This window comes from Anomaloglossus baeobatrachus, chromosome 11 (assembly GCF_048569485.1).
Source record: "Anomaloglossus baeobatrachus isolate aAnoBae1 chromosome 11, aAnoBae1.hap1, whole genome shotgun sequence".
In the NCBI taxonomy this organism is placed as follows: domain Eukaryota; kingdom Metazoa; phylum Chordata; class Amphibia; order Anura; family Aromobatidae; genus Anomaloglossus; species Anomaloglossus baeobatrachus.
The window spans coordinates 95,870,200-95,895,458 of record NC_134363.1 but is presented as its reverse complement, the minus strand read 5'-3'; the positions used below and the strand labels follow the sequence as shown (position 1 = coordinate 95,895,458).

The 25,259-nt window shown below is 41.8% G+C and overlaps 1 protein-coding gene across 3 annotated transcripts in view; it reads left to right on the top strand.

The window, feature by feature from the left end:
* LIG1 (DNA ligase 1) overlaps positions 1-25,259 on the top strand; it is a 793,173-nt gene that overhangs the window by 295,114 nt on the left and 472,800 nt on the right. For all 3 annotated transcript variants that reach the window (XM_075328747.1, XM_075328748.1, XM_075328746.1), the window contains exon 11: positions 4,178-4,285. In XM_075328747.1, coding sequence (XP_075184862.1) covers positions 4,178-4,285 — 108 coding nt within the window. The remainder of the gene's footprint in view (positions 1-4,177; positions 4,286-25,259) is intronic.

Below are 25,259 nucleotides of genomic sequence, written 5' to 3'. Positions count from 1 at the left end.
AGGTAATAGAAGGCATAGCTAACAGTATGAAAACCTATCAATTATATGACAATTATAACCAAAAGATGGCAACTTGTCTTGAGGTGAGGTAGAACTAAATATAAAGGGCAATGCAGCTGTGATAGATAGGAAGGTAATGAAGAGAACAGCGGATACTATGCAGGCCTAACAACCACATGGCATAGGATATTCATTCTTATCACAATTGTGACTAGATCGTCCCCTGGTCTGGTCCTGAAGCACTCCATATATTATGGGAATGTTATTGACATTACTAGTGACACCTAAAGCACTAGGTATTTACTATTGTGATAAGAATGAACAGCATGTACAAAAATAAGCCATTGCATAGCCCCATATCCCGAAAACTGAGAATATTACAGGTCTTGGAAAATGGCGTTAAACACAAACATTTTTTTTTCTTATACATTTTCAGATTTCTTTTTTTCACCACATAAAAAAAACTATCCATATTTGTTATCTATGTACTTGTATTGGCCTGGAGAATCATACTGCCAGGTCCGTTTCACCATATAGTGAACATGGTTAAGAAAACCCCAAAAAACAAAACATGGGCTTGCACATTTTTGCAGTTTCATTGCACTTGCAATTATTTTCCTGTTTTCCAGTACAATATGGGGCAGAATGAATGTCATTAAAAAATAAAACTCGTCCTGCACAAAACAAGCCGTCATATGGCTACATAGAGGGGAAAATAAAAATATTATGGCTCTTGGAAGAAGTGCAGGAAAAAACAAAATACCGTATTTTTCGCTTTATAAGACGCACCCCCAATTTTGGTGAAGGAAAAGAGATTTTTTTTTAATGTTAAAGGGGGTCCATCTTATAATGCCAGTGTCCATCTAACATATCATATAGATTATATGTCCCTTATAGCCCCCCATCCTAAAATTAGCCCCCCTATCTGGATATGGCCCCCTTGTGCTGGGACACGTCCCCCTGTGCTGCCCATGGCCCCTATAGATGACACATCTCCACTGTGTTTGATATGGCCCCCATACAGCTGCCCATGGCCACTATAGATGGCACATCTCCCCTGTGTTTGATATGGCCCCCATACAGCTGCCCATGGCCCCTATAGATGGCACATCTCCCCTGTTAGATATGGCCCCCATACAGCTGCCCATGGCCACTCTAGATGGCACATCTCCCCTGTGTTAGATATGCCCCCATGCTGTTGCCCATAATAAAATAAAACACTTTCCTTACCTTCTCAGCGCTGTCCCTCCTGTGTCTCCCTCCTCGCAGTTGAGCTCCGGCTTCCTTACTTCCTGGTTCTTGCTGCCGGTCATGTGATCGGCACGGCAGAGTGATATAATCTCTGCATGCCTGATCACAGTCAGCAGCAGCAGAGACACCGGGAGATCAGCGCTGGAGGTAAGTAAAGCTTTTTTATTTTACTATGGGCAGCAGCACAGGGGCCAAATCTAACACCGGGGGGATCATGTGCGATCAAAGGGAGCGCAGGCAGATATAATATGCCCCGCTGCCCCAGCCCCTCAGCGTGATGCAATTTCAGCACCACACTGATGGACAGCGGCTGTGCATATTATATGAGCGGGAGCAGATCTAACGCTGCCGCTCCCAGCTTTCCCTGCCCCCAGCAGTGCTCCAGAGCGGACCCTGCAGTGTATGTGTGTGTGTGTGTGTGTGTGTGTGTATATATGTATATATATATATATATATATATATATATATATATATATATATATATACACCCCCCCCCGTATATTCGGTTTATAAGACGCACCCCTACTTTCCTCCAACATTTGGGGGAACAAAAGTGCGTCCTATAAAGCAAAAAATACGGTAATTGCCATGATTTGAAGGGGTTAAAGTGATGTGAATTAGTATTCAGTAGAGAAGAAAATTGCAATGCTCATGTAAGCAAAGTGCAATAAAGGGTGATGTGCACAGTCACCAAGGTAAATTCTCATAGAAAAAGGAGTCAAATTATGGCAATCAGAGTATGGGATTGCAAAAACAATTTTTTATTTTTTCGAGTATTGTTCAATAACAGAACTATAGAACTTTGGTATCGTCATATCCACACTGACTTACAAAATAGTTTCCAATTTATTAGCTTTTAAAATGTTAAATTATTCGTTGTTCTGTACAAATATTGGCAGAATTGCTTTTTTTATATCTTCCCATAAAGAGTAAATGAGATATTTGTACAATCAACAAGTCGCTTACACCTACAACTTCCTACTCCTCAAACGATCGCAGGTCTAGGTCCTCTACGGACTAAAAACACAGTCACTATAGAAAAGTAAGCAAAATATAAACAATCCAATCACCCTTTCCACCAATTACAAATAAAGCAATGATAAAAGAAAAATAAACATGAATTCACTGTCGTATCTGCCAAAGTATTTCCAGTACAGTGACATAAGTAATGAGAACCTCCTCAAAAAAATTGTAGGATAGTTTTTTTTTTTTTGTTTCTTTGCAATCCCATTGCACTTGGAATTCTTTTCCTATTTTCAAGTTAATCATTTGGTAAAATTAATGTAGTCATGAAGGTATGAGGCTTTGTGCACACAGTGCGTTCCAATTGCGTTTTTAGTGCAGTTTTGACACAAAACTGCATGCAAATACTAATGCTCGCAAAGTCAGTGGGAAACCTGACGTGTACTAGTTGTTTGTTTTTTTTCTTGCAGATTTGATGCAGAAAATAGTCTGCAGCATGTCAATTCTTTCTGCGTTTTTGCCTACGTTTTTTGCAATCCCACTGCACTTAAAATTCTTTTCCGATTTTATCCAGTTAATCATTTGGTAAAATTAATGTAGTCACGAAGGTATAAGGCTTTGACACAAAACTGCAAGCAAATCCTAATGCCAGCAAAGTCAGTGAGAAACCAGAAGTGTATAACAGTGCACATGTTGTGTTTTTTTCCTTGTAGATTTGGTACAGAAAATAATCTGCAGCATGTCAATTCTTTCTGTGTTTTTGCCTACGTTTTTCATCGTAGGAAGCAATTAAAAACTCATGCAAAAAAGTGGCATAAACATGAGCTTTGTTTTTTTTTCCTGCCAAAGTATGTAAAAATGGTGGAGGTGTTTCTGCACATAGTGTAACTAGTGCCACAAAAAATTGGCCCTCTCACGGCTATGTAGACGGAAAATAAAGTTATGGCTTTTGGAAGAAGGCGAGGCAAAAATGAAAACTGGCCTTGACAGGAGGCTATACAGTGTGTCCACCCATATCCTGTCCACCACCATTAACTTGAGATCGGCGGCAGCTGTAGGCATAGAAGTGGTGTCTAGGTATAGTAAAGTAGCCATGCACTACGCAATGAAACCACCTATAGCGCCACCTGGTGGAAAACAACAGAATTAGATTTTTTTTTATCTCTAAAACGGAACGAGATACAGAAAAAAAGTGAATTACAAAGTTGTACGGCATCATCAATTCACTACGGATAGACACCTTGCATACAGAAAAGCTATGATTAGAACGTATAAAAAGGGAATTGCCCTATTATGCAAATAAGTGTGCAATGTCATTCCTGACGAAGTACTGTAGACTGCTAATACATACTGTACAGTAAATGGGGTTCTTCAAAGAGTTGCCCAACAGACCACTGTCACGCTGTTTTCTCCAGCGCGAAACACTGTTTCAGGGGTATACACTGAGTTTTTTCGTATTTGTTTGGGTTTTTTTCGATGCGGAAAACGTTTTCTGCATGTGCACATAACCTTAGAATTTATGTAATCTGAACAAACACAGAAATCGGAGGCATACTAAAAACTTTAAAGATTACTACAGGTGACGTAAAAAAAATAAATATATAATTATAAAATCTATTATCTCATATCTTTTTTTGGAAGATTTCCTGAATACCTTTATGATTTATTACCAAAAACAGCCGACAGTTCTTTTAGAAGAAAAAAATAAAATCCATGTGGATACATACAATTTCTGCAAATTGTTAATTAAAGGAATAGCAAAATTGCTAAATTTGCAGTGGTCAATTCTCTCATAATTCAAATGATAAAGTTTCTTAATTTTGATAATATTTTAATCGAAGTGCTTGCAAAAACCTTTTTTAACTTTTTAAAGATGGACTATAATGTGCTGAACACAAATCTTTACTGATTATTTGTCTTATACTTTTTAGATGCTTATTAAATATGAACCATTCAATTTTAGTTTCTTTGGTACCCCGAAGCAAGATGTTTCACAGAAAGAGACTGACTATAATCCGTCCAAAAGTGGTTACCATCCCATAAAGGATGCCTGCTGGAATGCTGGTCAGATGTAAGTGTTTAGTTTTGATTATACTATGCTGCTAACTGATTCATTTTTTTTTTTTTATTTAGCATTTAGGAACCAGACCTGAAACTTGCAGCTAGGACTTGTCCCCCAAAACTGACCTATACAAATAGAGCCTGACCAGTATAATAAAAATTTGTTGTATAGGCGAGAAAATTCATGTTATAACATCTAATAATATTTGACCAGTTTATGCACTTATCCATAATAAAAAAATATTTTTTATTTCTATAGTGCCAATACATTCCACAGCAGTTTACAATAGAGCGGGGATATGTCTTGATGACAAAGACATAACAGATCAGATTAACACATAATTCTACAGTTACAATAGAGCTGGGGGCCCTGCTTGCAAGCTCACAATCTGAGGAAAAGGAGGGGGGGGTGACACAATGGCTAGAAAGTACTTGTCATGTATAGTCCAGCCATCACTCTATTAAATAGAGATTTTCATATAAAGCTGTATGATCCGGTCATCAGCCAGTATCTAAGTACAATCACCAAGTGCTACTTGGGTGCATGGAGGATGTGGAAACAAATGAATAAGTGGGACCAAATTCTGTGAAGAATTTAGGAAAGAGGAACAGTGAAGAGTTAGATTAGTGAGGTGATAGGCCTGTGCTTTTAGAGCATGCTTAAAAATATATGGGGTAGGTATTAATCAGATTTCCTAGGGTAGTGCGTTCCAGAAAACTAGCACAGCATGTGAGAAGTCTGGAGGACAGAAATGGGTGTTTTGGATTATGGAAGATGCTGCTTTTGAATCAGTTACAGAATGGAGAGTACAGGTAGGGTGATGGACAGAGATGAGGGAGGACATGTTGAGTGGTGTACAGCTATGGAGAGCTTTGTGGGTGAGTGAGAAGTCTATATTTTCCTCTAAAGTGGATGGTCAACCAGTGCAATGACTGGCACAGGGTGGAGGCATTGGTGTAGCGACTGGTCAAGCATACAACACTGGCTGCCACATATAGGATAGGATCATGTGACCGGTCTTGTGATCGGGGCCTGCTCGCGTCATGCTCCTTGTTTACCTGGATGACGCGTTGCTGTGTGCGCACAGGTGTTCTTGGTTGGATGCATGCGCTGTCAATCAGCCCCGGTTAGTGATGTCACCTTACAGCCGATTGGCTGATATGCGTATATAATGTGACGTCCGCTGGTCTGATGCCACACCCCCTGACAAAGGCTCTAAAGGCTGAATCACGTGTAGGGACGGGCGCCAGCACCAGCAGGAGGAGATGCCACTAGGTATATCATAAGTCTTTTGTTTACTGATCTTATCTTCTGTATGACTTTCTACTTCTTTGGCGTTTATACATCACTGTTCATTGTTTGCTCCATTACAATTCATATTCACACGTGCTTAACCCCTTAACAACTCATGACGTACTGGGTACGTCTTGGTGACATGGTGCTTAACGACCCATGACGTACCCAATACGTCATGGCGAAATCGTGGCTCCGGAGCCCCGGTGAGTGCGATCTGTTCATACAAACCTTAGATTTGGGGAGGAGGAGACCTCTGCTTGACCTCAAGAGGGGTGGGGTTTCCCCCCGGACCTACGGAGGTTGTGATTGACTGGCTGAGCGGCGTTCGTCAATCACCGCCACTGTAATGTTTCAGCCATTGAAAATTGCTGAAACATTGAAATCCAGCCATGATCAGTGCAGCTATAGCACTGATCATTGGCTGGAGCTGGGTGATCGCTGTTTCACCCGCCCCCAGCTCTGATTGGAAAGACCGGCCTTGTGACCGATCTCTCCAATCACTGTGGATCTGGGGCCGGTGACCGCTCCTCTCAGCTTCACTCCGTCTGTGGAAGGCAGCTTAGGAGAGCGATCCCTGCAAGTGCTCTGGTAAGCCCCTGACCCCCCAATCGGTCGCTCTGCCCCCAATCCCCTGCCACCGTCGCCAATTTCCTCTATCTGCTGCAGCCCCCTTCATCTGCCACCGCTCTCCCCCATCAGCCGCTGCCCCCCTCCGTGAGCTGCTGCCCGTTCTCTCCCATCCTCCCCGATCTGCTGCCCCCTCCACCATCTCCCACCCTCCCCGATCTGCTGCCCACTCTCCACTATCTCACCCTCCGCCATCTGCTGCCCACTCTCTCCCATCTCTCACCCTTCCCGATCTGCTGACCGCTCTCTCCCATCTCACCCTCCGCGATCTGCTGACCGCTCTCTCCCATCTCACCCTGTGCGATCTGCTGCCTGCTCTCTCCCATCTTTCACCCTCCGCGATCTGCTGCCTGCTCTCTCCCATCTCTCACCCTCCCCGATCTGCTGCCCGCTCCCCACCATCTCACCCTCTGCGATTTGCTGCCCGCTCTCTCCCATATCACCCTCTGCGATTTGCTGCCCGCTCTCTCCCATCTCACCTTCCGATCTGCTGCCTGCTCTCTCCCATCTGTCACCCTCCCTGATCTGCTGCCCACTCTCTCCCTTCTGTTACCCTCCCTGATCTGCTGCCCGCTCTCTCCCTTCTGTTACCCTCCCTGATCTGCTGCCCGCTCTCTCCCTTCTGTCACCCTCCCTGATCTGCTGCCCGCTCTCTCCCTTTTCTCACCCTCCCTGATCTGCTGCCCGCTTTCCCTCATCAGCCGCTGCCCCCTCCCTGATCTGCTGCCCTCCTTTCTCACCCTCCCTGATCTGCTTCCCCCTCTCACCCTCCCTGATCTGCTGCCACTCCTCCACCTCTCTCACCTTCCCCAATCTGCAGCCCCCTCCACACCCTCTCACCCTCCCTGATCTGCTGCCCCCTTTCCACCCCCTCTCACCCTGATCTGCTGCCCACCCTCTCCCATTCTCCACCGCTCCTCAATCCGCCGTGCACTCTCCCATCCTCCGCTGCCCTCTCCCATCCTCCGCCGCCCTCTCCCATCCTCCGCCGCCCTCTCCCATCCTCCGCCGCCCTCTCCCATCCTCCGCCGTGCACTCTCCCATCCTCCGCCGTGCACTCTCCCATCCTCCGCCGTGCACTCTCCCATCCTCCGCCGTGCACTCTCCCATCCTCCGCCGTGCACTCTCCCATCCTCCGCCGTGCACTCTCCCATCCTCCGCCGTGCACTCTCCCATCCTCCGCCGTGCACTCTCCCATCCTCCGCCACCCTCTCCCATCCTCCGCCGCACACTCTCCCATCCTCCATCCAGCTTTTTTTCAATCCCACCTAGTCCCCCCCCCTTTTTTTCAGCACATCCGTGTGTGCGTCCTGTTTTTTTTTTTTTTTAATGTAAGGCTAGTTTCACACTTGCATTGGATGGGATCCGTAGCATTGCGTTGTGTGACGCATGCAACGGATGCGTTGCATATAGTGGCACAACGCATGCTACAGATCGTACAAAATAACGCAATCCGTTGTATTTTTTTTTCCTTGACTTTACACATCTGAGCATGCGCAGTTGTGTAAAGACAGCTGCGTTAACGGAATCCGTCAAATGACGCATTCTAACGGAATCCGCCACCATTGGCGTCCATTATAAAAACAACGGACGCCTAACGGATTCCTGCAGGTTGCGTTTTTTTGACACTCCGCCAAGCGCAGAAAAACGCTACATGCAGCGTTCCATCCGCCCGACGCAGCGTCAAAATAACGACGCTGCGTCGTCCAGCAGATGCAACGCAGACACTTGCGTTACAGTGCGTCGTCCAAACAACTCTATGGAGAATAGCACAGTCCGTTAACGGACTGCGCTATTCTCCATAGTGACGGAATGCGCTAAACGCAAGTGTGAAACTAGCCTAAACTAAGAAGAACAAATAAACTTAGTTTAGGGCCAGTGAAATTATACTGTAGTAATCGTCAACTACAGTATTTTTTACTGAATATTGTAAGGGTCAGCCCAGTGCCACACATAAGAGCGATGCACGAGTCTCACATCGCATCATCCGGCACGGTCACTCTCTTCCAGACAGGAGTGTGTGGCTGTGCCGGATGATGCGATGCGAGATTCGTGCATCGCTCTCACGTGTGGCACTTGCCTTAGTGTGAGTTGCAAGCGCTCATATTATTTTTTATTTATTTATTTTTTTTTTTCTGACGTCCGTATTTTTTATTTCGCCAAACTAATTTTTTTGTATGGGGGGGTCTAGTTTCCAAAATAAGGTCACATGTGGGGAAGCTCCATTGTTTAGTCACCTCAGGGGGGTCTCCAAACGCAACATGGCGCCTGTTAATAATTCCAACCAATTTTGCTGTGAAACGGCGCTCCTCTTCTGAGCCCCGCCGTGCGCCCAAACAATTGATTTCCACCACATATGAGGTATCTATGTACTCAGGAGAAATTGCACAATATGTTTTATACTGAATTTTTTCCTGATACCCTTGTGAAAAAAAAAAAAGCTACCTGGTTGAAATTACAATTTTGTGGTAAAAAAAATAAAATTATTTTCACAGCTGAACATTATAAACTTTTGTAAATCCTCCAGGGGTTCAAAGTGCTCACTAAACATCTAGATAAATTCCACGAGGGGGTCTAGTTTCCAAAATGTGGTCACTTGTGGGTGAGCTCCATTGTTTAGGCACCTCAGGGGGTCTCCAAACGCAACATCGCATCCGCTAATGATTCCAGACAATTTTGATTTAAAAAAATGAAATGATGCTATTTATCTTCCGAGTCCCGCCGTGCGCCCAAACAATTGATTTCCACCACATATGAGATATCTGTGTACTCAGGAGAAATTGCACAATTTTATGGTGCATTTTTTTCCTGATACCCCTGTGAAAATGCTAAATTTTATGGCTAAAGTAATTTTCATTTTTTACTTCTACATTGCTTTGGTTGCTGTGAAGCTCCTAAAGGGTTAATAAACTTATTGGATGTGGTTTTGAGTAGAGTGAAGGGTGCAGTTTTTAGAATGGGGTCACTTTTAGGTATTTATTGTCGCCTAGGTTTCTCAAATCACTCCAAATGTGATGTGGTACCCAAACATTTGTTTTGTAAATTTTGTTGGAAAAATGAGAAATTGCTGATGAACTTTGAACCCTTCTAACTTCCTAACGAATTTTTTTTTTTTTTTGAAAATTGCGCTGGTGTAAAGTAGACATGTGGGAAATGTTATTTAGTAAATATTTTGTGTGACATATCTCACAGATTTCTGGGCATAAAATTTCAAATTTTGAAATTTGCGCCAAATTTCTGAAATTTTCACAAATAAACGCAAAAAATATCGGCCAAAATTTACCACTGACATGAAGTACAATATGGAAAAATGTATATATATATATATACACCTATATATGAGAATCGGGTTTTAGCCGCGCTAAGAAACCACTGTTGTCAGGATGTAGTTTATATTAAAAATCTCTTTCTTTATTACAGCATCCAACGCGTTTCAGAGACATAAGCCGTCTCCAGGACCGGCGTCAGCACCCGGCATACCCGGGCAAATGCCGGGGCCCTGGAGAGCCGGGGGGGCCCACTCGGCCTCGTCAGCTCTGGTGCACCTTGGCCGGGGCCCACTCTCCTTAGTTCTGCGGTCCCCGGGCCGAGTTCCGGGGACCGCAGTGAGTCCTCGGCAGGAATCTGCGGCGCCGTCTCTTTAAGGCGCGCAGACTTCCTGGTTTGAACTTCATCTGTGGGCGGAGCTACAGACCGGCGTCCTGCTCAGTCCCACAGATGAGAGTTGCAGTGCCAGCCAGCGACCCCCAGCACAGCGTGTCCCTCCGGCGCTGTGTGGGCCCCCTCTCCACCATGACCTGCGCGGTATGTGCCCTCCCCAACCCCGATTTATGCCCCCCCCCGGAGCCGCGCATGACTGTCTCTGTCTGTATGTAGCAGAGCTAGGTGTGTATGTATATAGCAGAGCTATGTGTGTATGTATATAGCAGAGCTAGGTGTGTATGTATATAGCAGAGCTATGTGTGTATGTATATAGCAGAGCTAGGTGTGTATGTATATAGCAGAGCTATGTGTGTATGTATATAGCAGAGCTATGTGTGTATGTATATAGCAGAGCTATGTGTGTATGTATGTGGCAGAGCTATGTGTGTATGTATGCAGCAGAGCTATGTGTGTATGTATATAGCAGAGCTATGTGTGTATGTATATAGCAGAGCTATGTGTGTATGTATATAGCAGAGCTATGTGTGTATGTATATAGCAGAGCTATGTGTGTATGTATATAGCAGAGCTAGGTGTGTATGTATATAGCAGAGCTAGGTGTGTATGTATATAGCAGAGCTAGGTGTGTATGTATATAGCAGAGCTATGTGTGTATGTATATAGCAGAGCTATGTGTGTATGTATATAGCAGAGCTAGGTGTGTATGTATATAGCAGAGCTATGTGTGTATGTATATAGCAGAGCTATGTGTGTATGTATATAGCAGAGCTATGTGTGTATGTATATAGCAGAGCTAGGTGTGTATGTATATAGCAGAGCTAGGTGTGTATGTATATAGCAGAGCTATGTGTGTATGTATATAGCAGAGCTAGGTGTGTATGTATATAGCAGAGCTAGGTGTGTATGTATATAGCAGAGCTAGGTGTGTATGTATATAGCAGAGCTAGGTGTGTATGTATATAGCAGAGGTATGTGTGCATGTATATAGCAGAGCTATGTGTGCATGTATATAGCAGAGCTATGTGTGCATGTATATAGCAGAGCTATGTGTGCATGTATATAGCAGAGCTATGTGTGTATGTATATAGCAGAGCTATGTGTGTATGTATATAGCAGAGCTATGTGTGTATGTATATAGCAGAGCTAGGTGTGTATGTATATAGCAGAGCTAGGTGTGTATGTATATAGCAGAGCTAGGTGTGTATGTATATAGCAGAGCTAGGTGTGTATGTATATAGCAGAGCTATGTGTGCATGTATATAGCAGAGCTATGTGTGCATGTATATAGCAGAGCTATGTGTGCATGTATATAGCAGAGCTATGTGTGTATGTATATAGCAGAGCTATGTGTGTATGTATATAGCAGAGCTATGTGTGTATGTATATAGCAGAGCTAGGTGTGTATGTATATAGCAGAGCTAGGTGTGTATGTATATAGCAGAGCTAGGTGTGTATGTATATAGCAGAGCTAGGTGTGTATGTATATAGCAGAGCTATGTGTGCATGTATATAGCAGAGCTATGTGTGCATGTATATAGCAGAGCTATGTGTGCATGTATATAGCAGAGCTATGTGTGCATGTATATAGCAGAGCTATGTGTGCATGTATATAGCAGAGCTATGTGTGTATGTATATAGCAGAGCTATGTGTGTATGTATATAGCAGAGCTATGTGTGTATGTATATAGCAGAGCTAGGTGTGTATGTATATAGCAGAGCTAGGTGTGTATGTATATAGCAGAGCTAGGTGTGTATGTATATAGCAGAGCTAGGTGTGTATGTATATAGCAGAGCTAGGTGTGTATGTATATAGCAGAGCTATGTGTGTATGTATATAGCAGAGCTAGGTGTGTATGTATATAGCAGAGCTAGGTGTGTATGTATATAGCAGAGCTAGGTGTGTATGTATATAGCAGAGCTAGGTGTGCATGTATATAGCAGAGCTATGTGTGCATGTATATAGCAGAGCTATGTGTGCATGTATATAGCAGAGCTATGTGTGCATGTATATAGCAGAGCTATGTGTGCATGTATATAGCAGAGCTATGTGTGTATGTATATAGCAGAGCTATGTGTGTATGTATATAGCAGAGCTATGTGTGTATGTATATAGCAGAGCTATGTGTGTATGTATATAGCAGAGCTATGTGTGCATGTATATAGCAGAGCTATGTGTGCATGTATATAGCAGAGCTATGTGTGCATGTATATAGCAGAGCTATGTGTGTATGTATATAGCAGAGCTAGGTGTGTATGTATATAGCAGAGCTAGGTGTGTATGTATATAGCAGAGCTAGGTGTGTATGTATATAGCAGAGCTATGTGTGTATGTATATAGCAGAGCTAGGTGTGTATGTATATAGCAGAGCTAGGTGTGTATGTATATAGCAGAGCTAGGTGTGTATGTATATAGCAGAGCTATGTGTGTATGTATATAGCAGAGCTATGTGTGTATGTATATAGCAGAGCTATGTGTGTATGTATATAGCAGAGCTATGTGTGTATGTATATAGCAGAGCTAGGTGTGTATGTATATAGCAGAGCTAGGTGTGTATGTATATAGCAGAGCTATGTGTGTATGTATATAGCAGAGCTATGTGTGTATGTATATAGCAGAGCTATGTGTGTATGTATATAGCAGAGCTAGGTGTGTATGTATATAGCAGAGCTAGGTGTGTATGTATATAGCAGAGCTATGTGTGTATGTATATAGCAGAGCTAGGTGTGTATGTATATAGCAGAGCTAGGTGTGTATGTATATAGCAGAGCTAGGTGTGTATGTATATAGCAGAGCTAGGTGTGTATGTATATAGCAGAGCTAGGTGTGCATGTATATAGCAGAGCTATGTGTGCATGTATATAGCAGAGCTATGTGTGCATGTATATAGCAGAGCTATGTGTGCATGTATATAGCAGAGCTATGTGTGCATGTATATAGCAGAGCTATGTGTGCATGTATATAGCAGAGCTATGTGTGCATGTATATAGCAGAGCTATGTGTGTATGTATATAGCAGAGCTTTGTGTGTATGTATATAGCAGAGCTATGTGTGTATGTATATAGCAGAGCTATGTGTGTATGTATATAGCAGAGCTATGTGTGTATGTATATAGCAGAGCTATGTGTGTATGTATATAGCAGAGCTATGTGTGTATGTAGCAGAGCTAGGTGTGTATGTATATAGCAGAGCTATGTGTGTATGTAGCAGAGCTATGTGTGTATGTATGTGGCAGAGCTATGTGTGTATGTAGCAGAGCTATGTGTGTATGTATATAGCAGAGCTATGTATGTAGCAGAGCTTTGTATGTAGCAGAGCTATGTGTGCATGTATATAGCAGAGCTATGTGTGTATGTATGTGGCAGAGCTATGTGTGTATGTATGTAGCAGCGCTGTGTCTGTATGTATGTATCCAGCAGAGCTGTGTGTGTTTGTCTGTATGCATGTATGGTGTGTATCTATGTATGTCAGTGTATATGACTGTATAGATGTGTCAGTTCTATATGTATTTTTGTGAGTTTGTCGTTAAATATGTATATGTATGTGTACGTATGTGTGTCTGCGTGTGGATGGGGCCCACTGGGACTCTTCCGCCCGGGGCCCACAAAAACCTGGAGCCGGCCCTGGCCGTCTCCTTCTTCAGGGAAAAGAGAATACATGCACAGTACACAGGCCAGTTACTTATAGAGGAGTTCATATCGCCATGCTACCAGCTATGACGTCAATGCACTCATGGCAACGGAGTGACTCATAGACACGTGAAAAATGCAGAGGAGGAGTATTGACTGCCGAGTACAAAGCATATAACGGAGCATTGAAAGAAATATATATATAAAGAATAAAAATATATTTAACATAGAATTTTAAATTGAAAAAACATTGACCAAAAACTATACATAAAAATGTGTACTGTTTAGTTTTTCAGAGCGCGTCCATATGATGACAGGTGCGTGTGCTTACTGTGATTCTCGAACTCAAAAGTTAAAGATCACTCTGTTGAGCACTAAGTGATTAGTGCACATCCATAACTCTAAAGCTGACTATTTGTGAAGGGAAGCAGATGAATAAAACACCTAGTGAGGAAAGGAATAAATATAAATATTTCTGGATTCACTGATTCTGTAAAGAGTGTGCATTACGTTTAAGAATTAGATGCTCAGAGTGTTAGAGGAATTCCTAGAAAGCAGGGGATAGAGTACGTGAAGGGCGCTTGAGCGAAGACACAGAGCAAGTTCTCAATGAGAACAAAAGGTGAAACAAGTTCAGACCGGTGGAACTAAAGGAGTGCGCATGCGTGAAAGCACGGTGAAGGTGACACAGAGTAGCAAAGCCTGAGGAAAGAAACAGGCTTTGCTCAAAAATACAAAGACAAAAGTATGCACTGCTACACTGAGAATTAAAGTAAATACAACTGTTTTTGTTGCCCAATCAAAGGAAATAAATAGACTGCTTGATTGCTCAAAATATGCCAATGTACCAGATGTGTATATTCTATGTGATTCCCGAACTCAAGAAATTTGAGCACTGAATTGTACAACCGGGGTTAGTAACATCCGTTACTCTAAAGACTGGCCGGTTACAAGGTGAGTTGGTTTCAGGAGGTTACTGTAAGTGTCACAGTGAAGAAATGATAAGGAAAAGTGCAATTTAGCTGGTGTTATCAACCTGCAGGCTATTTGCTGAAAAGAAAAAGGACTGTGTGTTCAAAGGGAAAGGGGAGGACCAGTTGTAAAACACTGAACTAACCATCCATGGATATAGGGCAAAGCAAGTTCAAGCCGTGGGGATCAAGGAAGTGCATGTGTGGATGCACAAAGGACCCAAAAAGGGGGGCCACATTCAACATTCTGAGTGTAAAAATGGTGCAGTAGAATTTTGAAAAACGGTGCAGAAAAAATAAATAAAAATAAAAATATGTGAAACAAAAAATTTTTTCTTGCCCGGGTTATCTGAGCTGTGAAAAAGGAAATGTCTCACATAACAATATGGTTAATTGTATAAAATTCCAAATTAGTGGAAAGGGATGGGAATTATGCCTGTAATGCATAGAAACGCGCTGGGATAAACTTTTGAATAAAAATTATATAAAACATTATAAATATATGGTCCAAAAAATATTAATACTGACCGTAGAAAGCAATAAAAATAAGAAGTGGAAATACGGGGGTTCATTACATTCATAGCAAAGCCTTTTTAGTTATACATTAATATGAGGATGAACAATTAAAATGAATGAATAAAGAAAATAAATACATGTATGATAAAAGGTATAAGACACATATAAAAATGGGCATAAAAATATATAATTTGAATATTAATAATATATGAAAGATAATATGCATTAATAATAAATAAATATATGGGACCATAAAAAACCTGCAATGAATAAAACTTAATAAAAAAGATCCGCTATTTCATTCAGACCAAATGGGTTTAGGGTATTGAGTTTATGTATCCAGAAGGTCTCATTACGACTGAGTGCCTCTGGTCTATTATGCACCAAAGGACCAATCTGCTCAATGGGAGTAATCTTGAAGTCCAAACTTTTATTGTGTTGGATCGTACAATGTTTGGACAGACCATGTAAGAGATAACTGGATCTTATATTGTGACGGTGTGATTTAAGCCTATTGTGTAGGGCTTGGCTTGTCCTACCGACATACAATTTGCCACACGAACATTCTATTAAATATACAACAAAGCTTGATTGGCAAGATAGTCTATCCTTTATTTTGAATGATTCAACACCATCGGAGGAGCAGAAGGAAGTCCTGCCATGGCAAATGCTTTTGCAGCATAGGCATTTGCTGGAACCGCATCTGTATGAGCCGGCTAGAGCATGGGATTCGGACTGTGCTGTTTTTGATTTTAATCTGCTTGGTGCTAATATATTTTTTATCGTAGGGGCACGCCTGCAGGTGATTCCCGGAGTGGGGGGTATTACGGATTTGAGAAAAGGGTCACTCTGAAGGTGATGGTGTTGAATCATTATCTCTTACATGGTCTGTCCGAACATTGTACGATCCAACACAATAAAAGTTTGGACTTCAAGATTACTCCCATTGAGCAGATTGGTCCTTTGGTGCATAATAGACCAGAGGCACTCAGTCGTAAAGAGACCTTCTGGATACATAAACTCAATACCCTAAACCCATTTGGTCTGAATGAAATAGCGGATCTTTTTTATTAAGTTTTATTCATTGCAGGTTTTTTATGGTCCCATATATTTATTTATTATTAATGCATATTATCTTTCATATATTATTAATATTCAAATTATATATTTTTATGCCCATTTTTATATGTGTCTTATACCTTTTATCATACATGTATTTATTTTCATTATTCATTCATTTTAATTGTTCATCCTCATATTAATGTATAACTAAAAAGGCTTTGCTATGAATGTAATGAACCCCGTATTTCCACTTCTTATTTTTATTGCTTTCTACGGTCAGTATTAATATTTTTTGGACCATATATTTATGTTTTATATAATTTTTATTCAAAAGTTTATCCCAGCGCGTTTCTATGCATTGCAGGCATAATTCCCATCCCTTTCCACTAATTTGGAATTTTATACAATTAACCATATTGTTAATGAGACATTTCCTTTTTCACAGCTCAGATAACCCGGGCAAGAAAAATTTTTTTGTTTCACATATTTTTATTTTTATTTATTTTTTCTGCACCGTTTTTCAAAATTCTGCTGCACCATTTTTACACTCAGAATGTTGAATGTGGCCCCCCTTTTTGGGTCCTTTGTGCATCCACACATGCACTTCCTTGATCCCCACGGCTTGAACTTGCTTTGCCCTATATCCATGGATGGTTAGTTCAGTGTTTTACAACTGGTCCTCCCCTTTCCCTTTGAACACACGGTCCTTTTTCTTTTCAGCAAATAGCCTGCAGGTTGATAACACCAGCTAAATTGCACTTTTCCTTATCATTTCTTCACTGTGACACTTACAGTAACCTCCTGAAACCAACTCACCTTGTAACCGGCCAGTCTTTAGAGTAACGGATGTTACTAACCCCGGTTGTACAATTCAGTGCTCAAATTTCTTGAGTTCGGGAATCACATATAATATACACATCTGGTACATTGGCATATTTTGAGCAATCAAGCAGTCTATTTATTTCCTTTTGATTGGGCAACAAAAACAGTTGTATTTACTTTAATTCTCAGTGTAGCAGTGCATACTTTTGTCTTTGTATTTTTGAGCAAAGCCTGTTTCTTTCCTCAGGCTTTGCTACTCTGTGTCACCTTCACCGTGCTTTCACGCATGCGCACTCCTTTAGTTCCCACGGTCTGAACTTGTTTCACCTTTTGTTCTCATTGAGAACTTGCTCTGTGTCTTCGCTCAAGCGCCCTTCACGTACTCTATCCCCTGCTTTCTAGGAATTCCTCTAACACTCTGAGCATCTAATTCTTAAACGTAATGCACACTCTTTACAGAATCAGTGAATCCAGAAATATTTATATTTATTCCTTTCCTCACTAGGTGTTTTATTCATCTGCTTCCCTTCACAAATAGTCAGCTTTTGAGTTATGGATGTGCACTAATCACTTAGTGCTCAACAGAGTGATCTTTAACTTTTGAGTTCGAGAATCACAGTAAGCACACGCACCTGTCATCATATGGACGCGCTCTGAAAAACTAAACAGTACACATTTTTATGTATAGTTTTTGGTCAATGTTTTTTCAATTTAAAATTCTATGTTATATATATTTTTATTCTTTATATATATATATTTCTTTCAATGCTCCGTTATATGCTTTGTACTCGGCAGTCAATACTCCTCCTCTGCATTTTTCACGTGTCTGAGTCACTCCGTTGCCATGAGTGCATTGACGTCATAGCTGGTAGCATGGCGTATTGAACTCCTCTATAAGTAACCGGCCTGTGTACTATGCATGTATTCTCTTTTCCCTGAAGAAGGAGACGGCTTATGTCTCTGAAACGCGTTGGATGCTGTAATAAAGAAAGAGATTTTTAATATAAACTACATCCTGACAACAGTGGTTTCTTAACGCGGCTAAAACCCGATTCTCATATATAGGTGTATATATATACATTTTTCCACTAAGTCTTCACGGGGCTGCTGCTGGAACCACGCGGACACTCATATGCTATACAAGGGGTTGTGACTGGCACAACCGCTCCAGGTGAGTGTATCTTTTTACATTCTTACACGGTTAATACCGGGTAAAACCCTATTTGCGCCTTTATTTTCCCCTTTTCAGCAGTTTATGAAGTACAATATGACACGAAAAAACAGTGTCAGAATCGCCAGGAATCCGTTGAAGCGTTCCAGAGTTATAACCTCATAAAGTGACACTGGTCAAAATTGCAAAAAATGGCCGGGTCTTTAAGGTGAAAACGGGCTGGGGGCTGAAGGGGTTAATGACTAACCCCTTAGTGTTATGGTTTTTTGAGCAGTGCTATTTGCCTCTATACAGTTGTACCTTTTATTTCTCCCTCCTGCTGCCCATTTTGTCACTTTTTGTTTAAACCTTGCTTTTAAACTTAATTAAATAAATTACATTTTATCTGGCTATTTGCTTTGTTCTCTTTTTGGTTATTTTCATTCATCTTACTGCATATAGCCTGGGCTGACTGCCCTACTTATTACCATGCTTGGGATTTATCATTTGAAATTCTATGTTCAGTTGTGACTTCCTGTTTATATTGGCAGTTTTTTGGTTATTTATATAGGATAGATTGTAGATCCATTTGTGAATCTATACAGATCTTAAAAAAAATAATCTATACAAAAAGAAAAATCTGCCAACTTATAGCAGGGTCTAGACAGCTTGTAAAGTCAGTATACCGCCTTACACATATCTTAAAGAAGCCCACTACTTGGGAATGCTTATTCTCACCTACAAAGCCTGCACAATTCCTGCGGTGTCGATACTTGCTGTCCCAGAACATGTGAAATTTTTACCCTCACTTGGGCCCCTTCACTCAATCCGCATTGGGTTCACTGTCGCTGCCTTTGGACAAATTGAACATCAAGAGGTAGTTGTTCACTTCTAATTGATATTTGATACATGCAAAGGTGTGGGTGATGAAGCCAGCGCTGATTGGGCAAAGGGCTCATGTGACCTAATACCATCACTTGAGATTGGCAGAGTGAGTGCCGACATTGCTGGAACGGCACAGGTAGTTAGTATAAGCATTTATTTCAATCATGGTGATTGAGAAGGGGTTGTGAGAGTAGTGGACAACTTCTTTCTGATATCCGTTGTACAGTCATGGCCAAAAGTTTTGAGAATGACACCAAAATTATATTTTCACATGATCTGTTGCCCTCTGTTTTTTAATTGTGTTTGTCTGATGTTTACATCACATACAGAAATATAATTGCAATCATATTATGAGTACCAAAAGGTTATATTGACAGTTAGAATGAGTTAATGCAGCAAGTCAATATTTGCAGTGTTGACCCTTCTTCTTCAGGACCTCTGCAATTCTCCCTGGCATGCTCTCAATCAACTTCTGGATCAAATCCTGACTGATAGCTGTCCATTCTTGCATAAGCAATGCTTGCATTTTGCCAGAATTTGTTGGTTTTTGTTTGTCCACCCGTCTCTTGATGATTGCCCACAAGTTCTCAATGGGATTAAGATCTGGGGAGTTTCCAGGCCATGGACCCAAAATCTCTGTTTTGTTCCATGAGCCATTTAGTGATCACCTTTGCTTTATGGCAAGGTGCTCCATCATGCTGGAAAAGGCATTGTTGGGCGCCAAACTGCTCTTGGACAGTTGGGAGAAGTTGCTCTTGGAGGACATTCTGGTACCATTCTTTATTCATGGCTGTGTTTTTAGGCAAGACTGTGAGTGAGCCGATTCCCTTGGCTGAGAAGCTACCCTACACATGAATCGTTTCAGGATGCTTAACAGTTGGCATGAGACAAGACTGGTGGTAGCGCTCACCTCTTCTTCTCCTAATAAGCTGTTTTCCAGATGTCCCAAACAATCGAAAAGGGGATTCATCTGAGAAAATGACTTTACCCCAGTCCTCAGCAGTCCACTCCCTGTACCTTTTGCAGAATATCAGTCGGTCCCTGATGTTTTTTCTGGAGAGAAGTGGCTTCTTTGCTGCCCTCCTTGAAACCAGGCCTTGCTCAAAGAGTCTCCGCCTCAGTGCGTGCAGAAGCACTCACACCAGCCTGCTGCCATTGCTGAGCTAGCTCTGCACTGCTGGTAGTCCGATGCCGCAGCTGAAACAGTTTTAAGATACGATCCTGGCGTTTGCTGGTCCTTCTTGGGCGCCCTGGAGCCTTTTTGGCAACAATGGAAGCTCTCTCCTTGAAGTTCTTGATGATGCGATAGATTGTTGACTGAGGTGCAATCTTTGTAGCTGCGATACTCTTCCCTGTTAGGCCATTTTTGTGCAGAGCAATGATGGCTGCACGTGTTTCTTTAGAGATAACCATGGTTAACTGAAGAGAAACAATGATACCAAGCACCAGCCTCCTTTTAAAGTGTCCAGTGGTGTCATTCGTACTTAATCATGACTGATTGATCGCCAGCCCTGTCCTCATCAACACCCACACCTGTGTTAATGGAACAATCTCTAAAACAATGTTAGCTGCTCCTTTTAAGGCAGGAATACAATGCTGTTGAAATGTGTTTTGGGAGTTAAAGTTCATTTTCTTAGCCAATATTGACTTTGCAAGTAATTCCTGTTAAGCTGATCACTCTTTATGACATTTTGGAGTATATGCAAATTGCCATTAGAAAAACTTAAGCAGTAGACTTTGTAAAAATTAATATTTGTAGCATTCTCAAAACGTTTGGCCTTGACTGTACTATACTGTGTGTGTATACTGCAAGTCGAGAGAGGGCTTGATGGTTGAACTCAACTCACGCCCAGCAGATAATGGCTGTAAGGGCTTGCTTACATCACCGTATATATTGGATGGATGCTATCCGATTTTTTTTTTCTTTTAAAGCGAATAACATTAGGACCAATGATATGTAATATGGTGGTCCTGATCAGCTGGCTGTGGTTTTTTTTGTTTTTTTTTGTTGTTTTTTCAGATCGATTTGGCAAGAGACTAAAACTGGAGAATGCTGCAATTTGAAGCACAAATCTGATGCCAGTCACCCATTCAAAACTAAGGGTGCATAGAAAATATCGGACTGCACTCTGATGTCATCAGGGTCCAATTGAATTTCCGCTGACTCGAACAATTGAGAAGATGGAGAGATTTTGCACTCCATCTTCCCTTCACCGTGTGCTGTGCTCCAATTCTTTTATCCGAGAAAATTGGATCACATTATGCTGACACTCTGATGAAACTTAGATCACAGTTTGATCAGTGTCATTGGGATAATCGACCTGATTCTCTCAGATGAGAGAATCTACCATTGTGTGACCCTAGCCTGATATTCCAGATCTGCTTATAAAAACCTCAGATGGAGCTGATCTCTGCCCAGCGGCTGTGAACCTGTTAAATGCTGCTGCATACTTATAGAAGCATCTGTTTGTTTTAATGTTTTATTTATTGAAACAATTGTCAAATTACAAAGTCAACAGATAACACGATCAGATCTAGTATCATTGCAGTTAAACTCATTGCTATTAGTTCTCCCCACTTTCTCGGAACTTTAAATGCGAGATCAAAACTAAACCGAGTAATAAAAATTTTCAATTTGATAGTGGGTAAGATCGAAGCTAGAACATTAATCTGTTTTCCGGATTATTATGAAGCTATTTTTTTTTATTTTATTTTATATATAGTAAACACAATAAGAACTGTAAGTTAGGGAAGATAACTGAAATCCAAGAGAGCAAAATTTTATCTCAAGAAATTCAGTTTGAGGAAGAAAGTTAGTGGGTTCAGGAGATTGAGAGAAAGAAGAGAGGGAGGAGAGAAGAAAGGGAAAAAAAAAAGAAAAGGGGATTGGTCCAGAGTCCATTCATCAGTGCCAAGAGTAACCAGTGCTCTACCGATGGTACGTCCACCTCCCTGGTGGGGGAATGTGGCTTAAGAGCTTCTATTGTCTCATTTTGCTGGGCTACTCCACCAGCCTCCCTCTGCGCTGTAGCTGCTAGGAAATAGGGTTTAACTCTATAGGTTTGCCAAGCATTCCAGACTTGGATGAAAGAGAGCATATTTTGATGTGAAAGGGCTGAAAGTTCCTCAGCATAGTACAGTTGATCTATTTTCAGCAGAAGTTGCGTATGGGTGGGTATCTTTGTCGAGCGCCACATTTGGGCAATAACAAGTTTACAGGCTGAACCCACAAATGACACCAGTTTCGAGTTAGCCTTATCTTTGGGCCACATTGGGAAATTCAAGAGCATTTGCCTCGGGTCTATACTCACTACTTTGCCTGTGAGGTCAGACAAAAGTTGTGATGCTATCTTCCAGAAGGGCTGGAGAGTCGGACATGTCCACCACACATGGAGATATGTTCCTTTATCCCTCTCGCATCTCCAGCATTGATCCGAGAAGGAGGAGCTCCATGAATTATATGAGGTGGGGACAATGTACCATCTCGTAATCACTTTGAATGAATTCTCTTGGACCCTTATGTCATGATGTAATTTACCCTCTCACTGTATATGCTGTGATACTATGTCATGATATGTATATTTCCCTGGTTGTATTAGTTGTAATTCATGTATATGTAAATAGCCTGTCCTCTTCTTTCCAGAGTTGTGTATCTAATCTGTAATTGCATTGGCCAGTGAAGGAATAGTCATTGTTCTGCACAGCAGGGGATCCCTTCATCTACTGTGGCTGGCAGACATATTGGAGCCCTGTGATGGACCAAACCATTGATGATAGGATGTGTGACCCCTACCCCCTGAACAAACATGGTGGGCTGGTCAAGGAGCACAGACAATGCATTTCCCTTTTTGTAACTTCAGAGTGAGCTGAAACTTGAAGAGAGCAGGAGCCCCAGCCTGGGTGGCTGTGGACACGGACGGAGCTAGGCCTGTGTGGCGGCCCGTGGGATTGTGTGGAACTCTTTGGACTACTGTAAGGACGATTGCTTTGTTATCCGGTCCGAGGATTGTCGGGAAGGGCCCCCGAATCTGTTTTACGTGGACTTATCGTGTGCTGTTCCAGTGTTCTTGTGAATAAACCTGTTGGATCGTCCCTCGGCCTCGTCCATCCTTTGCTCTGATGTACACCCCGTCACACCTTACACAACATAACGGCACATGGGAGGCACTATAGATTTGTTTCGTTTGTACATCTGTGAATGTAATGTTCAAATCCCTTTCCCATCTCATTAGATATGCTCTCTTCATCACCAGTTTTTTTGTGAGCAGGGTATTGTATAGATGAGAGTATTTTTTGGGGGTCTTTGTTTGCATGCAGAATGATTCAAAAGTTGTTGGGGGTCTGTCAAGACAGGATTGTATCACTAGTGGTTGGATCACCTGTTTTATTTTCATGTAGTGGAGAAATGTAAGTTTAGCTAAGGGGGGAGTCTTACACATATCCTGTTTGGAGACCAGAGAACCGTCTACCAAAAGATCAGTCACCGGGACTTTTGCATTGCTTAACTGAGTGGATTTTGTGGAGTTAACTAGGTTTATACTGTCATCTAGGATATCCGATATTTGGGTGAGAGGGGAGATAGGGGGGGCCAGTGTCTCACTATTTTTTTCCCAGCTTTTCAAAAGTGTTCTCGTTAGTTCATTGGAGAAAGTTCTTCTATCCTTTTGGCAGGGAGGGGAGAGTAGTAAGTCTCGTAAAGGGGTGGGGGACAAATATTCCTCTACTGTCGTCCATAACTTATTCGGGGGGCGTCTGATCCAGTCTACTGCTCTAGAAAGAACAGCGGCTTGATAGTATATGGAGATATTGGGTAGCCCCATGCCCCCTTTACATTTTGGGAGGCTTAATGTATGAAAGTTGATTCTTGGTTTATGTTTGTTCCAGACATAATTGGAGATTAGAGAGTTACTCTGGGAAAGAAATGATTTGGGAACAGGTATGAGTAACATTTGGAAAAGATAGATGAATTTCGGGAGTATAATACTTAAAATTAAATTTTTCCGACCTATCCAAGAAGCTTTCCAAGAAGATATTTGTATGTAAAGTTTAGGGAGGAGAGGCTTGTAATTGAGATCAAATAAGGACTTGAAAGTTTTTCTATTTTGATGCCTAGATATGTAATGTGACTTTTTGGCCACCGAAAGGGAAATGATTTTTGGAGGGGTTTGATAACATTGCCTGGGATATTTAAGCTTAGTGCTTCTGACTTGAATAGATTGATTTTGAAGTTAGACCATTGACTATAGTCCTCTAGTATTCTCATGAATGCAGGAAAACCCCTTTTTGGTCTGGACATTACTAACAACAAGTCATCCGCAAAGGCGGCAGACTTGTGATGTATTCCCTGTAGTTTGATCCCCTCGATTTCCTGGTCTTGTTGAATAGCGCTTATTAATGGCTCCATTACCATGACAAAGAGGAGAGGGGACAAGGGGCATCCCTGCCTCGTTCCATTTTTAATGGCAAAGGAATCAGTGAGGGTGTTATTTATCTTTATCCTAGCTGTGGGGAATGTGTACATCTGCAGTATTGCGCGTATAGCATCAGGGGGGAAGTTTTAAGCCTCCAACGTTCCCTGCAAAAAAGTCCAGTCTACTCTATCAAATGCCTTCTCGGCGTCCGTTCCCAACAGCACAAGAGGCAAATTGTGGGCTCTAGCGTATTGCATTAAATTCAGCAGGCGTAGCGCGTTATCTTTCCCTTCTCTTCCTCTTACGAAACCAGTTTGCTCCAGAGAGATTAGGTCAGGGAGGATTGCCGCCACCCGATTGGCAATTAAGCTAGCATAAATTTTTAGATCCACATTTAAGAGTGAGATGGGTCTATAACTTTCACAACACTCCAGGTCTTTCCCTTCTTTGTGTATTAATGATATATGAGCTTCCAATGCTTGTTTGGGAATAGGATCGCCCGAGTAGTAGTGCGTTGCACGTCGCTAGGAGATGATCTCCTAGGATATCGATGAATTTTTTATAATATACAATAGGTAGGCCATCTGAGCCTGGGGCTTTCCCCAATGGACTTTTTGACAGAATAGACTGAACTTCAGCGCGAGAAAATGGTTTTGTCAAGGATACTTCTTGTAGTTTAAAAAGTTTCGGGCGATTGAGTTTGGCTAGATAATTATCTATGCCGCGTTTCCTCTTATCTCTCTCTATTTCTGACTCGTCTGGTCGTATTTGGTATAACTCTTTATAAAATCGCAAAAATTCTTTTGAAATTTGGGAATAGTCCTGCATTTGTTGGCCCTGAGAATTTTTAATTGCGTGGATAAACGTGCGAGCCTGCCTTTTTTTTTATCAGGGACATCATTAGTTTAGAAGCCTTGTCCCCATGGAGGAACATGCGATTTTTCCAGCTTAGA